The 15808-nt window shown below is 58.5% G+C and overlaps 1 protein-coding gene across 1 annotated transcript in view; it reads right to left on the reverse strand.

Moving 5' to 3' along the window:
* Positions 1-15808, reverse strand: part of PCNT (pericentrin) — a 112484-nt gene that overhangs the window by 43284 nt on the left and 53392 nt on the right. The window contains 10 exon segments of the mRNA XM_045084283.1: positions 616-822; positions 1498-1518; positions 1630-1746; positions 2449-2678; positions 4241-4273; positions 7236-7448; positions 7957-8110; positions 9575-9813; positions 10043-10203; positions 14318-14469. Coding sequence (XP_044940218.1) covers positions 616-822; positions 1498-1518; positions 1630-1746; positions 2449-2678; positions 4241-4273; positions 7236-7448; positions 7957-8110; positions 9575-9813; positions 10043-10203; positions 14318-14469 — 1527 coding nt within the window.

A 15808-nucleotide genomic window follows, 5' to 3' on the forward strand; every position in this document is an offset into this window, starting at 1 on the left:
AAATGCCTGCTGCGGGGAGGAGACAGGATGGGGGAGCAGAGACAGGGAAGAGGGAAGAGAGGTGGAGGGAGGAGGCGTGGAGGGAGCAGGGAGATCAGAACGGGTCTTTCAGGTCCGCTGCCACCCCCGACCTCTGGGGAGTGAAGCCCCCACGAGAACCCCGAAGACTGGGTTTAGGGAGCTCCTGGCCCGGGAAACGTGCAGGTGGCGCGCCTGGAGGGGGCCCGGGGGCCCCACTGCCCTCCCACCGCGGCCGCCCCCTCCACCTGGCTGCTCCTGAGTTCCACCCTCTCACAGGAAGTCCACGGTTTCCCTGGGATCGGTCAGCCGCTCTAGCAAGTCAGCTGAGCCTGAGGTCGTCACGGGAACCCCAACTGATCCAACCGGATGTGGGAACGACCCTAGAAGGGACTGAGCCCCTTGGCCACGGGGCCGATGCCACCTCCAGGCTGACGGTGTGTGAACAAGGGAGCCCAAGAACAGGCGGGCCTGCGGGTATGTAAGGCCTGGTGGCCAGAGGGACGGGCTGGGAGGGACTGAAGCACGGGAGGCGCGAGGAGACGCTCCCCTTGGAGGCTGTCAGGCTGGGGGCGCGGGGCAGGGGCGCTGCTGCACCTGCTGCAAGGCTTTCACGGCGTCCCTCTGCCTCTCCAGCTCCTCCCGCAGCACGGCCGCCTCCCTCCTGCAGCAGGCATTGGTTTCCTCCAGACGCCGGATCTCCTCGTCCTGGACTAACATCTGTCTGTCCACCAACTCCTTCTTCGCGGCCAACTCATTAAACCCATCGGATTTCTCTTGCAACTTTTCTTGTAACAATTTAACCTAAAATAACAAAAACACTAAGAAATGCAGGAGTGAAAACCGCGATCTCTGCAGAGGGAAGCGCGGCCCGCAGCGGAGCGAACACCGACCCCCGCGAGCCTGTGTGCAGGGAGGGGCTCCCGGAGCCCAGAGACAGAGTGCGGGGAAGCCCTGACGCGGGCGTTCTCTCCGGAAAGACGCAGAAAAACACAAGCCCAAAATGTGTCTGTAAAATAAGGTTCATTTTGTCGGGAGACGCTACTGGGCAAGAAGAGAGAAAAACGCCAGGCAGGGCGGCCCCCAGGGGGCTCCAGACTCGGACCGGGCAGGTCAGTCCCACCGCCTGGTCCCTCGTGCAACCGTGAGGATGACACAACCAGCACCGAGGGCAGGGGTGTGGCTGTGGGGGGGGCCCATGCCGAGGGGTGGGCTCCGTCTCAGTGGGCGTCGCCCTGAGCAACTGGGTGAAGGCCGCACGGGACCACCATCCTACTGCTCACACCCAAACACAGGACGTGACTGTCCAGAAAGTGCTCAGTGTTTGGGGAGAATACAGCAAACCAACGCCAGCCACGCCGGCAGGTCCGGCTCCGCGCCAGGAACAGGCCAGCCCGTAGCAGCTCTCCCTCCCCGCTGGCCACGCAGGGGTGAGGTGGGAAGGCACCCCCACCCACGCAGACCCACGACGCACCGTACCTCCTCATCCAGCTGCTCCTGCTGCCGTTTTCACACACATGGAAAAAAAAAAAAAGTCATCCAAAAGGTTAAGTCTTTAAAACGCTCCCGAGACGGCGGCCGGACGGGTACCGTGTGTGGTGGCTGACTTACGTCGCAGACGTAGGAGCCCCGGGGCCGCGGCCGGGCCGCCTGTCGGAGCTGCTCCTCCAGCCTCTCGATCTCCCGCTGGAACTCCTCCCGCTCGTGCTCCCTCTCAACGGCCTGCTCCTGTGGGGGGAGGCAGCGGCCTGGAGACGACAGACGCCCTGACGGGACACAGCACTTCTCCCCCGGACGGAAGGGGGACGGCGTGGGGTCAGGAGAGAAGACTGCCCGCTCAGACGCCCGTGCAGGGGGCCGCCCACACCGCGCCCGGCCTTCCCCTTCCCACAGTGTCCACGGGCCAGGCTGGGGACTCCCGGCCCGGGGCTCTGTAAGGGAGCGAAGCGAAGAGGCAGGGACGGGGCCAGGACGGCGGGACGTGGACGGAAGGTCCCCGGGCGCCACGTGGCCGAGCCATCTGCCTTCCGCTCGGGGCAGGGTCTCTGGTCCTGGGATCGAGCCTCGCATGGGGCTTCCTGCTCCGCGGGGGCCTGCCTCTCCCCCGCCCCGCTTGTGCGTCTGCCCTCTCTCCTCCTCAGATAAATAAAACCAGAAGGAGGGAGACAGAGAGAACGAAAGCCACGGACGGCAGATGGCTCGGGCCCAACCGGGGAGTGCTGGGCACGCGGGGTCCGCAAGGTGGGCGGCCGAGGGCCCTCCGCAGCCCGCACGGGCACGTGGCGACAGCCCCCGCGACATGCACAGAGAAGCAAAGGGACCACAACAACGGGGCTGTGCACGGGCCCTAACGTCGTGTCCTGGCAGCGCACGCGGCGGAGGAGACCTCCAGGGACGCCCATCCAGCGCGTCCAAGTCCAAGATGCTCACGTCCATGAACTGGCGCTGGCTCCGCAGCTGCTTGTCCAGAGCCGCCAGCTGCTGCCTCAGCGCGCGGAGCTCCTCGGCCTGCTGGGCGCTCGCTTCCTGCCGAGCCAGCTGCTCCTCCAGCTCCGCCTCCAACACCGCCATCTGGGAAAGCAGCGCGGCGCGGTCCTTCTCCGACTGCTTCCTGGCCTCCGCCTGCTCCTGGGTCAAACTGTCCACGTCCCTACGGAGAGCTGAGGACACGAAGCGAACAGGGAGAAGAGCCCCACGGATCAGGGCGGGTCCTCGGGCAGAAGCAGAGCATGAAACATGCGTGGCGGGTGCCCCACAGACCCAGGGCCGCCCGAGGACAGAGCACACTCAGGTCTAGCCTCCCTGGCAGCCCCAGCCCGAAGCCTGGCCAGGGGGCCGGGACGCGGCGTTGCTGAGGCTCCCAGACCCCACCCCGAGGAAACAACAGGATGCCGCAGGCCAGCGTGAGCCCGAGTCTGGCCAGACACTAACCCTAACCCTAATCGCCACCACTTAGCCAAATACCCTCGGAAAACAGTCGAAAAAAGAAAAAAAAATTACATCTTTTAAATTAAGACCGGCTAAAATAAAAAACTTTAGAGCCGGAGAAAACTCCATCCTGGTTATTTCCAAGAGACACATTGGTTAATTTTCGAGAAAGTATGAAACTACATAGTCTCTCGTGTAGAAAAAGAACAGTCACTTCAGACGTCCACGGGAGGGCGCACGAGCCCTGATGCAGGACGCGCTCCCTGTGCTCCCAGGGTGTGAAGCCATCTCCGAGGACACGGGTCCAGCCATGGTACATCAAAAGCCAATCTAGGGGCGCCTGCGTGGCTCAGTGGTTAAGCCTCTGCCTTCGGCTCAGGTCATGATCTCAGGGTCCTGGGATCGAGCCCCGCATCGGGCTCTCTGCTCAGGGGGGAGCCTGCTTCCTCCTCTCTCTCTCTGCCTGTCTCTTTGCCTGCTTGTGATCTCTGTCGAATAAATAAATAAAATCTTTAAAAAAGAAAGAAAAAGCCAATCTAAAATTAACTGGATGATAAGGCCATAATCCAATGGAAACTGTAAATTCGTAAGCACCATATAAAAGGAGGCTTGCCTCTGATGACTCCTCGAGTGTTCAAACTGTCCCCAAACTGAAATTTTAATTTCATAAGTTTCACTACATTTTACCGGCTCTCTAAACTCCTTTTGTTTTACACAAATCTGCCAGTCTCAGGCCAAACCAGCATGACCGCAAACAGAACGTCCCCAATCAACTCCATGCTGCTAAGTCAGCACCTCGGGGACTCGCCTTCCACATGCAGTTAGGACAAGGAGCTCCCCACCCCTGCAGCCGGCCAGACAGCACCATCCCCAGGGGCCACGTGCAGGAGGAAGAACCGCAGCCACGGCCCACGTGGCCCCATGCAGGTGGCGCTGCGGGGAGGCTGTCCTGTGGCCGTTCAGGCCATGCTGAGGGCCAGCCACGACGTCGGAGCAGCCCAGGAGCTCCACTCGGGTTCCCCGAGCCCCTCCCTCGAGACCTCCCAGGACAGCGCATCTCCTGGCAGCCGTGGCTCCCGCACAGCAGCACCGGCCGCAGCTCAGGGCCACAGAGGGCATCACTGGACAGAAGCTCGTGCACTGTCACGGGTCAGTTCAGAAGGTAACACCGGCATTGTTGTTAACAGTTTGCCACAAAAGCCTTGAAATAGTTTTCCTCTTTAGTAAAACACTGGGGCAATCTGGTGCAGACACAGCTCATCTCACACAGCAGTTACCAGACTGGTTTACAAACCTGAGTCCCTGTAGGCTAGGGGACCAGGAGTGCCTATGAAAGAAAACACAGCATCTTCAGATGTGGACACGGACGGTCAGTCAGCAGGAATCCAGGGCACGTCCGTGGTCCTGGGCAGTCCCTAACAGCCACGCTTTTCCGTAACGTCACTGCGATGGTCTGAACATCTGTGTCCCCCAACATCCATACATCGAACCTCATGGTTGGGATCGGAGCCTTCCCAGGGGCTCTAGTGTGTGGGACACAGCCCAGAGGCAGGCACTCATCCTTTACCGTGGACGTCCACCCTCAAGGACCGAGGGCACAGCGTCCGTCGGTTCTACCCGTCCGCACTGTTCTAGGACCGCAGCCTGGGCAGACTAGCTGCCTTTGGGCTGCAGCAGCTCCTGGAGGCCAAAGGATCTGGACTGTTAAAGGGGACAGAAGGCACGGCCCTGAGCGCAGCCACAAAACACACCACACGCCTGCACACAGGCAAGGCCGACCTGAGCTTCTCCACAAGGTGCACTGACCGCCAAAAGCTCTTAGAAGTGGGTCAGCCTTCAGGAAGGCCTGAGGCAGAATCAGGACCACATACTGGACTGTGCCAGGGCAGGGGGCATGGTCAGGGACGGTCAGGAGGTGCTGTGTAGGCGGCAGCATTTTGTTGATAAAGATTTACGTATTTGGAGAGGAGGGAGGAAAGAAAGCGCGCGCGCACACGCCTGAGTGTGAACAGGGGGAGGGCCGGGGGAGAAAAGCAGACTTGGCGCTGTGCATGGAGCCCAGGGTGGGGCTGGGTCTCACCACTCCGAGTCCACTGACAGAGCCACCAGGTGCCCCGAACAGTGTGTTAAGCGATGCAGTCATCTGCGAGTCCCAAATGTGCGAATGGGAAGGAGTAGAGCTCAGAGAGGAATTCAGGCGCAACGAGGGAAGACGAAAGCCAGCCGAGGACCCCAGAGGGTCCCAGAGGAGCGACAAGGGAAGGTGCAAAGACTGGCCCCACTCTCCCTTCTGCTAAGGAGTGCCAGGGCTCTGGGCGCGGGGGTGACCAGAGACGCAGAAGGGCAGCTGTGGGCAGAGCCTCGGGAAACGTGCAGGAGGAGCCAGGCCCAGGCACAGCAGAGCCACAGCAGATGGACCTCACAGAGTTGGGGCCCCTCGGGCCTCAGGCAGGGAGCACGAGCCTGCTCCCCAGCTCAGGCCCCGGCTCTGAAGTCCTGACACCCTAGAAGTACACACATTCACGGGGGTAAACTCGGTGGACGGGTGCGGGCCTGGCCACCCCAAAGACCCGGAGGCTGGGCCAGGAACCCCTGAGAACGAGCAGGAGGGGCCCTGCACAGGCACTGGATCCACAGAGCATACGTGCTCGCTCCCAGCTCCCCCACGGCCACGTGCCTTCTCTCACACAGGTGCATGCCCACCCACCCACACACGCGCGCTCATGCAGGCTCACATGCAGGCTTGCTCTCAGGTGCACATACACAGGTGGGCACCCCAGCTCACAGGCTTTTGCTCACGCATACGCTTGCTAACACGCCTGCCCACGTGCACGCACGGTCTCACGCGTGAATGAAGCCTTACTGGACACCAGCAGGGCTGGGCACCGGGCAGAGACGGGAACGGGGGAGACGGGACAGGCTCAGCGCTGGGGAGCACAAGACAGTGGCCCGAACGAGGAAGGAGCGAAGCCCGGAGGAGAACGGGACGCACGGCTTCCGGGCCGCCGAGGAAGGTCCCTTCCACCCAGAGAGACACGGGAAAGAGAACAGGTCACCGGAAGAGCACAGGCGGACGGAGAGGCTGCGGGCACAGCCACGAGACACAGCGGGACACGACGTGGACCCCTCCTCGGAAGTCATGCTAATGTGAGATCCGCAAGAGCCACACCTGAAGGTGGAGAAAGACTTACCGAGTGGAAATGACATTCAGGAGAGAACAAAGCTCGGTTAAGTTTTCAACCTCAGACACTTAGCTCAAAGAGTGGAAAGGGGCAGAGAAGCGTACAGGTGGGCAGCCGAGCAGGGAGAGGTGGGCACGATCACACACAGACCTTCCAGAACATCCCACGTGGGGGGAACCACGAGCCCCCGACGACTCCCTCCGCCTCAAGCAAGCACGGCTCGTGGGACTCGCCTCTCGGCACGAGTAAGCCCATGGCCTGGAGAGCTCACGGGACGAAGCAGGCCAGAAAGAAAAAGACAAGGCCGGAAACCCATGAGCGGAGGACACAGGACACAGCAATGACCAGCACCCCCGACAGCTGGTCGCGCACTGAGGACGCCAAGCGGAAAAGAAAAGTGCCTTTCCCGAGCTGTTGGGGTGGCAGGCGAACGGCTGAGGCTGTCCCACCAAGCAGACCCGCGCCCCAGGACCCGACCGCCCCAGAACCCAGGCTGGCCTGGGGACGCGCACTGCAGTCGGCCAGTGGGGAGAGAAGCCTAGTGAGTGAGACTGCGGTTCTGGGGAAGGCCAGACCCACACCGGCCGCTTCTCACAACTCTGCCCGGACGCCGGACCCGCCCACGCAACCGTCTGAACGCTTCGTGTTCTGACTGTGCATATCTGAAATACTGTAAATACGAAAGCTCTGACCACCTGAAGTCACAACTTTCACAACAACTGCGTTTCCTACTCCAAGTTCATATTTCACGATTTTTAAAAAATCTAAATGAAAATTTTCAGTAGCCTGCATTTCCCCCCAGACTTGGTGATTTGCCTCAAACAGTCCGAAGCTCTTTTACTGGGAACAGCGACATTTCCAGCAGCCTCGTGCCGGCCAGAGGCGACGCGGGCCTCACACAGGCGTCCACCCGGCCCGCGGCCACCAGGACGACCCTGCCCCCCCCGATGGGGCAGCAGCAGGGCCACCCGCACGGGAAGGCCCTCGGCCCGGGGCTCCCATCGTCTTCCCCGGCCCTCCGCCACACTGAGCATCGGTAAACGGCGGCCGCCCCTGCTCCCGCCCTGCACCGTGCCCGTCTCTGACCCCCGGGCCAGCAACTCTTACCGGCTTCTCTCTCTCCCGCTTCGGCGGCCAAGGCCTCCTTCTGGGCGCACAGGGCAGAGTTCTCCTCCTCCAGCTCTGCCTGCTGCCGGGCCGCCCGCTGCAGCTGCTGCCTCAGGCTCTCCAGCTCGACCGCGAGGCCCTGCTCGGCCGCCTCCTTCTGGCCCAGCGCCTCCTGCAGGCCGGTCTTCTCCACCTTGAACCCTTCGATGATGCCTGCGGAGACGCGGAGAGACCCAGCTCCTGAGGCTTTGCTGGCAGAGCAGAAGGATGGGCGTCCCCGCGAGGGCATCCCAGCCCCGGCGAGATGCGGCCGGGGGACATGAGAGCTGCACGGTCACGCCTGCGATCCTGGACGGACAGCACAGGGCTGGCGCACTAGGAGGACAGGGCGACACGCCCTGGAGCAGCTGTGCGCAAGACACCCCCCACACCACACGCCCAGCACACGAGACACAGAAGTGTGGGGGCCAGAGGGGTCACGAATGTCACTTCCGGGGACAGGGAGGACCGACACGCATCTCCGCCCAGGAGGCCACTCAGGGGCTCGCAGCCTGGGGAGCAGCTTGGTGGCGCCTTGTTTCACGGACGAACGTCAGAGGCCTTCCCTGGCATTAATTTCGTTCTACGTTTTGCCTGTAAGACCTCTGTTAACACGGCCCTTCCCCACGCACCGTGGACCTGTGTGCCCCGCCGCCCTCCCCGGCCCGGGACTGGTGCTCACCCTGAGCCTGGTGCAGCTCCAGCACCAGTTGCGTCCGGGCCGCGCTCGCCTCCTCCAGGCGCTCCAGTAACTCCTGGTGCTTTCTAACCACCTCCTCGTTCTTACAGATGAATTCCTTCTCAAAACGGGAATGGATCTGACGCGCTTCCTCCAGCTGTTAACACACACGGGGAAAATGAAACCACACGTCCAAATAGAGCTGACGCTACCACCACAGGACCAGGATTCTGGCACAGTAGAAATCTGACAAAACCACAAATACCCTGGAAGCAACGATACTGATCCTCGGTACCGTGTCAATCACTGGACAAGTTACTCATTCAGCAGTTTTTTAAAAAGAAAACTTCGAACAAACACATTCAAGGCAGCACAACACATTCACATGTTCATGAACTACTGATACCACGTCGGCCCGACAACGCTGCTAAGGGAAAGGGCGCGCCAAAGGTCTCAAAAACTGTCCCTCAGGACCCTAGAATCCGAGCAGGGGTAGCCACCCGGCGCTCCACAGGGAGGAGGGATGTGGAGGCCATGGGCGCGAGGAAAGGCCGGTCCCCGCGGCGGGCCGGGCACCTGACCCTCTTCTACCACCCACAGCACCACCCCCGCCTCCGTCACACCAGGGCCTCTGGGCCTCCTCTGATGCCACCCAGGCCTGGCCCAGTCCCAGGCCCCAATCTCCCCTTCCTCCCCTGCCCAGCCTGAGGCTCCCAGGCCACCTTCAGGCTTGGGGGTGAGGGGTGCCCAGACTAACCTCTGAATTCAGACGCCCACACGCAGCTGTGCCGAGAGACACCCGAGCGCCTCGCTGGGCCTCCCCCCACCTCCTTCCCACGAACCCTAACTCCAGCTTCCCTAGACCCTGCCTCGGGGGGCATCTACCCTGGAAAGAGCCTCAAGGCTCCTTCTTCTCATCCCTTCACCAAGTGGGGAGAACTTACTCGAGGCTTTCTGGGAGGTATACAGCAATGTTTTGGCTAAAAATGTGTATTTTCTAATTGGGCTGCTTTTCATAATTCATATTTAATGTCTTTCCTGTCTAAAATGTTCTGCAAGGTCAATGAACATCATCTCCTTCGCTAGTGATAAGCTCGAACCACACATCCAACGTAACAGTAAACACTGCTGAAGGCAGAACAGGGTAAAGACGAGAGATGGAACCGTCCGTCCTTGGCCTGACACTCAGCTCTGACTTTCCATTCGCAGCAAGCCTACTGCTTCCAGAATTTCAGTCCAGAAAAGACTTCTGCTTAGGAGAGACGGGAGAATATCACCGGTCGCAACAGAAGATCAAGACAATACGAGAGGAAAGCAGGTGCGCACCCAGAATTGAGTTTCCGCTCTCAATGCCCAGAGGAGTGAACAGCGAGAGAAGCCAGACCCACCTGGAAAGCGCCCAGGCCCCTTCTCGCCCTGCAGATGACGCTCGAGAAGGACAGACATGCGTGTTCTGTGCCCAGCAGAGCACCTGGGAGCTGCGCTGCCCTCGCCTATCTAGCTGATGCCACCAAACCGTTCAACTCGCCCACGAGTCAGCCTGCCACCCTTCTCAGAAGACGAGCAACTGCCGGAGCCGGCCCAGGGTCGCGGGCGGATGGCATGCGCAGCCGCGTCTCACCTGCCGGGTGCAGTCCAGAGCCCGCTCCAGCAGGCCATCCACCGCCAGGCCAAGGCTCCGGTAGAGCTTCCTAACTGGCTGCTCACACTCCAGCGAACTTTCTGGGCTCATGAAAAAGCTTTCACAGATGTGACTGCTAATTTCAGCCTCGGAAGACTCCTCCGCATACTCGGGCAAAGTTCGGTCCAGCTCCAACAGGGCTGCCTCAGACGCAGGCCACGTCTCATCGAGCACTGGGGCTGCAGAGTGAGCAAACACAGAAACCTGCACACACACTGCGTGGCCAGCTCACCCGCACCACCAGCGCTCCAGCAGCACGAGCACGCCCGCGTCCTAGAGGCAACGACCCGTCCCGAACATCAGGAGCTCCTCCGGCCCGGCCCCAGCAGGGAAGGGGGATGGGTCACCAGCGGTGCACTAAGCGCCCCGGCCCAGGGGCTGCAGGCACAGGGCTGTCCGGGCACTCACCTGCAAACAGGGCCTGGCCACTGGGCCGCGCGTCAGGTAGGCCCTCATCCTCCAGACAGAGCCCCACACGCTCACCGATCCGGCTCTTCAGGGTGACGGCAGCCCTCAGTGTCTCTCCAAACAAAGTGAGCAGCCTCCGCAGAGCGTCCCGGAGAGCCCTCCTGAACAAAGCACGGAGCGGACAGCAGGCTGTCAGCTACACCCCAAAGCCGGACAGACTCAGACAAGAGGGGCACAGCTCAGGGGGCAGCTCTGCCAACAAGACCAAACCCTTGGGCTGCTGCTCTTGACTTTAAAAAGACATCATCTCATCGCCAGTTTTACCAGGCTCCTGTCCCTACTCACAGCCTTTCTACCGCTCAGGAGGAGAGCGGAGCACCCACATGGCCCTCTGTTCAGAGCACCGTGACCCTGTCCAGGACACGGCTGGGGGCAAAGTGCTGGAGCCGAGGCAGGGTCCTCACCGCTGGGAGATGCCAGGGCCCAGCGGGCGGGGGACAGGCTCCTCCGCCCTCATTCACATACTTCTGTCCCCACCACGGGCCTGGAACTAGATCTGCTTTCAACACAGGGACATGCCACTGAACGAAACACAGGAGAGCTGCCCCTTACAGAGCCGAAGGGCAGGGGAGAGACCCAGCAGGAATGGGCGGGAAGGAAGCAGCGGGACAGACGAGAAAGCGCAGGAACAGCCAGGGCCCCACGGCTCCCCACTGCTGCCCAGGCCACCCCAGCGGACTGCGGAGACCTTGCGGACAGAGGGTGGGCGGGCACAGGACGAGAGGGCCCTGTCGGGGAGTGGGCAGAGGCAGGCGCGGGGTGACCGTGGACAGGGCGGGTCAGGGAGCTTCAGCAGAAACCCAAGTCAGCGTCAAAGCTGCCCCTCCTCCCTGGCCCGGTGCAGGCCTGGATGGCTGCGATGTCCGCGGTGAACCCCGAGTGCGGAGCACATGGGTGCCGGGGAGCGACACAGCAATGACATGGGAACGCAGGGAACCCTGTGCTCCCGCCGGTCTTGAGCTTAGAAACGACGCGCATCTGTAAGTCAGCAGACCGGTTCGGGCAGAAGTGACTTAGGACTCTGATGGCCGTCACCAGGAACTGTTGCTCCCCCTCAACCTGCTCTACGTGGAATTAAACTAGAAGCCACGGGTCCTTCCCGGAAGAGGCTCCCGGAGGCGCCTGTCTCGAGGCTCCCGGAGTCCCGGGATTCTGCCTCTTCACAAAACATTCAACTAAACTAAACTGAGGCAAACCGGGGCGCCTCTGCCTCCGGCTCAGCTCGCAGCCTCAGGGTCCCGGGATCCAGCCCCGCATCGGGCTCCCCGCTCTCTCTCCTCCGCCGGCGGCCCCCTGCCCATGCGCTCTCTCTCGTGAATAAATTTAACAATCTTTAAAAAATACAGATAAAAAATAAAGGAGCTGAGGCTTCTGAGGCCCCGCCCCCATGGCCTCCACAGACACTCGGAACCGCCCAGTACCGGGTCGGCCCCAGGGCTAGCTCCGGCTCTTCTCTGGCCCAGCTGCCCTCCTCCTCCGACCCACCGAACCCGCCCCTGCAGGTCTCCCGAGGCCCCGCACGACCCCCAAGCTTCCGCGTTCTCCGCACCGAGAACGCGCGAACCGCAGCTGGAGCGCGTCCGGGGGCGGCTGAGGGCCGGGGCCGGCTGCGGAGCCCGGTCGCTCGGACGTGCGGGCCGCTTGCTCGCACTCACACCGTCGGCCGCGCGCCGGCTCGGGATGCAACCGGCCCAGAGGACGCAGCCCGAGGGGGTTTCGGAGAACCCGGCCCTTCACCTTCTGCCTGGGCGCTACCACAGGCTCGGGAAATCACGGAGCCGGTACAACCGCCCTCCAGCCCGCTCACCGGAACACTCAGGCTTGGACACCAAAGCCTCACAGACCTCTTCATGACCACCCCAGCGAACGAGACCATTCTAGCTTCTAGCTGAATCCACCTGGGTAGCATTTAACTCTCTATACTTTTTAACAGGCCGAACTAGGATCTTTCCTTTTAGTTAAAAAGGACCAGGACAGGGGCGCCTGGTGACTCAGTGGGTTAAGCCGCTGCCTTCGGCTCAGGTCATGATCTCAGGGTCCTGGGATCGAGCCCCGCATCGGGCTCTCTGCTCAGCAGGGAGCCTGCTTCCTCCTCTCTCTTTATCTGTCTCTCTGCCTGCTTGTGATCGCTGTCTGTCAAATAAATAAAATCTTAAAAAAAAAAAAAAAAAAAAAAAGGACCAGGACAGAATGAGACAGTGCCCACTCCAGATTTACTGACGACAGCAAACCAGCTGCTTACATCCTACACAAGTCACAATCCTCAATTTTCAAATCTGACAAGTAAAGGCCCCTAAACAAAGCCAAAGAACTTAGTTTCTGCTATTGCAAAGAGCCAGGATGCTGGGCCGGGCAGGGAGTGGGGCCATCTACTACAAACATAAGCACTCCAGTCCCTCCAGGCCTCTAGCTGGCCTTTTCTGTGGTTGTTTTTGTTTTTTTTTTTAAGATTTTATTTATTTATTTGAGAGAGAGAGCACGCGTGCACGAGCGCGCATGATGAGGGGAGAGGCAGAGGTAGGAGGCTTCCCAGAGCAGGGAGCCTAACCAGCCCCTCTAGCCAGGCTTTTCTGAGGTAGGCCAGGACAACCAGGAAAGTCCTTCCTGGCACTGAGGGACAAGACCATTAAATATGAAACACGTGACTCTTGATCAGCAATGCTTTCAAGGAAAGATCTTGATCAAAAGGGAGAAGTGTAACAATTAATAAAAGAAAACCTCGACTAGAATGGGGTCAGGATGGGGCGCCTGGGCGGCTCAGTCGTTAAGCGTCTGCCTCAGGCTCAGGTCGTGGTCTCAGGGTCCTGGGATCAAGCCCCACATCAGGCTCCCTGCTCCGCGGAAAACCTGCTTCTCCTTCTCCCTCTGCCCCTGCCTGTGTTCCTTTCTCGCTGTGCCTCCCTCTGTCAAATAAAAAAAAGATCTTTAAGGAAAAAAAAAAAAAGAAAGAAAGAAAGAAAGAAAGAAAGAACGGGGTCAGGAAGCTGGGTGGAGGAGGTGGGGGGTGGGGAACTCCCTGGAGGGAAAGCCCTTCCAGCTGCTTCTCTCCCAGGAAGAGGGGTGCGTTGAGCACATTAAGATTCCAGCAGGAGGAAGGAGGGTTTCCTTCTGCCCAGCGACAACTCAGCCAACGAGAAACCACTGCACCTTCAGTGCACAGTTTCCTAACGGACTTTGTTTACAACAGCCCTAGCCTCCTTCCATCTATGAAAGAGCTTCCTCTGTTCTCCAGACTTGTTTCTGGTGGTGCACTAGCAAGCCTGTCCTGGACTGCAATTCTGGTATTCCAGAATAAACCCACCGCTTAAAGATTCCTTAAGAAATTAAAAATGGAGCTACCCTATGATCCTATACTTGCACTCCTGGGTATTTACCCCAAAGACACAGGTGCAGTGAAAAGAAGGGCCATCTGTACCCCAGTGTTTATAGCAGCAATGGCCACGGTCGCCAAACTGTGGAAAGAACCAAGATGCCCTTCAACGGACGAATGGATCAGGAAGATGTGGTCCACATACACTATGGAGTATGATGCCTCCATCAGAAAGGACGAATACCCAACTTTTGTAGCAACATGGACGGGACTGGAGGAGACGATGCTGAGTGAAATAAGTCAAGCAGAGAGAGTCAGTTATCATATGGTTTCACTTATTTGTGGAGCTTAAGGAATAACACGGAGGACATGGGGAGATGGAGAGGAGAAGTGAGCTGGGGGAAATCGTAGGGGGAGACGAGCCACGAAAGACTGTGGACTCTGAGAAACAAACTGAGGGTTTTGGAGGGGCAGGGGGTGGGGGTTGGGGGAGCCTGGTGGTGGGTATTATGGAGGGCACGGATCGCACGGATGTGGGTATGGAGCATAAACAGTGAATCTTGGAACACTGAAAAAATAAAAAAATAGAAAAAAATTTAAAGTTTTATTAGTTAAAAAAAAAAAAAAAGAAAGAAAGAAAGAAAAAGAAAAAAAGAAAACAAACCAAAAATCCTGGCAATTTAATTTTAAGGTTAACTCCACATTACAGCATCAAATTTTATAATCTGGCACAATGTGAAAATTTGGCAGAGTGAGTGGTGGGTATATGGGTATCGTACATTACTCAGTACTTTTCTTGATGTTTAAAGTGTTTTTAAATGAGAAGAATAACGCGGCACAGAGCTCCATCCCGCCAAGCGCTACCATGCCCCTGGGCAGCTCTGACAGACGAGTACGTGACTGACCTTTCACGGTCAGACAGATCAACGTCGGATTTCAGCATCGAGATGAGATTTGTGCCTTCCTGGTTCTCCCTTTCACGCCTTTGCTGGAGCTTCTCCAGTTCAGAATGGCACTCGCCTACTTCTTGACTTAAGGATAAAATTTGGTCTTTCAGCTGTTGAGGAAAAATTGTTACAGCTTCATTTAGAGCAATTTAGTCAGGAATAAACTTCATCAGAAACACTCATCATCCTAGTTAATAGTGATTAAAGGTGAAAATTACTAATTTTCTAATTACTAATTTTCCTAATTACAGGTACCCCCCAACCCCGCCACTATTCACTGCCTACAAAAGCAGAACACATGAACGTTCTAGTCTGCCCCAGTCACCGAGGGAAGTGGCAAACTCACCAGAGGTTACTCTCACAAGTAAGAACTCAAAATCTCTTTTCTATTCATTCAGAATAAACACCAGTTTCTAGACAAGTGAAGATCATTCTTATTTACTTCTCCTTGAAAAAAAGGAGCCCACAAAGGCGCCTGGGAGGCCCCGTCAGCTGAGCATCCAACTCTGGGTTCTGGCTCAGGTCGTCACCTCAGGGTCCTGGGATAGAGCCCCAGTGAGGCTGAGCTCTCCCTCTGCCCCTCCTACCTGTGCACACACACACTCTAAATTGAATAAATAAGTCTTTTAAAAAAACAGTCAACAATCCTAGGGTCTCAGTGAGCCGGCAGGGTGGGCAGCACCAGCTACCCAGGGCACCCCTGGCTACTGTGGGCTCCCCAGGTTGCCCGAGCACTGAGCACAGGTCACTGCAGTTTTGTGGTGCAGCTTAGTGAAATGACAAGTATGTCTTCCCAGCAACGCAGTGACCTGAGCCCAGAGCCAACCACAGTGATTTCTCAGGGCTGGCTGAGCCCTTGACCATTAGGTCAAGAACCCGGGCATCGTCCCCACAGAGAACATGACAGAGCGTGACTACGCACACAGGCGGCACAGAGCCAGGCAGACCACAGGCCTGTCCTCTGCTGCTACCAAGAATCAGGAACAATGGGTGTCCACGGTGGCCAAGGCATGACACGCCTAGTGTCTCCAGCTCTAGAATCGGACGCGTGGAGCCCAGAAGCAAGTGGACTCCAGGTGCAGAAGCCCTGCTGGCAGGTGCACACCCCGCTGGCGCGGACAGCTCTTCAGCCAGGAGTAAGCAAAGGTTTGCGTGGAGTAGAAAACGGGTAAGAGAACCCGGATGGGGCCGTAAAACGTTAGCAAGTACAAAAAGAAACAAAGACCAGATCAAAGAAGAGTGTAGTTTTGAAACCCCGTACCAGGAGCGAAAGGAAACTGTAAAAACAATTTCAATTCTGTGCTTGTAGGGAAATTAGAAAAAAATGCAGTTCCATAAACCACTGGTACCATCACACGAGATGGCAAACCATGACCAACCACCAACGAAAGAGAAGAGAGGATGCTGCCAGCACACGAAACCGGCACCGGGATGGCCCCAGGCCTGGCT

This window comes from Mustela putorius, unplaced genomic scaffold, assembly GCF_011764305.1.
Source record: "Mustela putorius furo isolate JIRA1106 unplaced genomic scaffold, ASM1176430v1.1 tig00000765_pilon_pilon_pilon, whole genome shotgun sequence".
Lineage (NCBI taxonomy): Eukaryota > Metazoa > Chordata > Mammalia > Carnivora > Mustelidae > Mustela > Mustela putorius.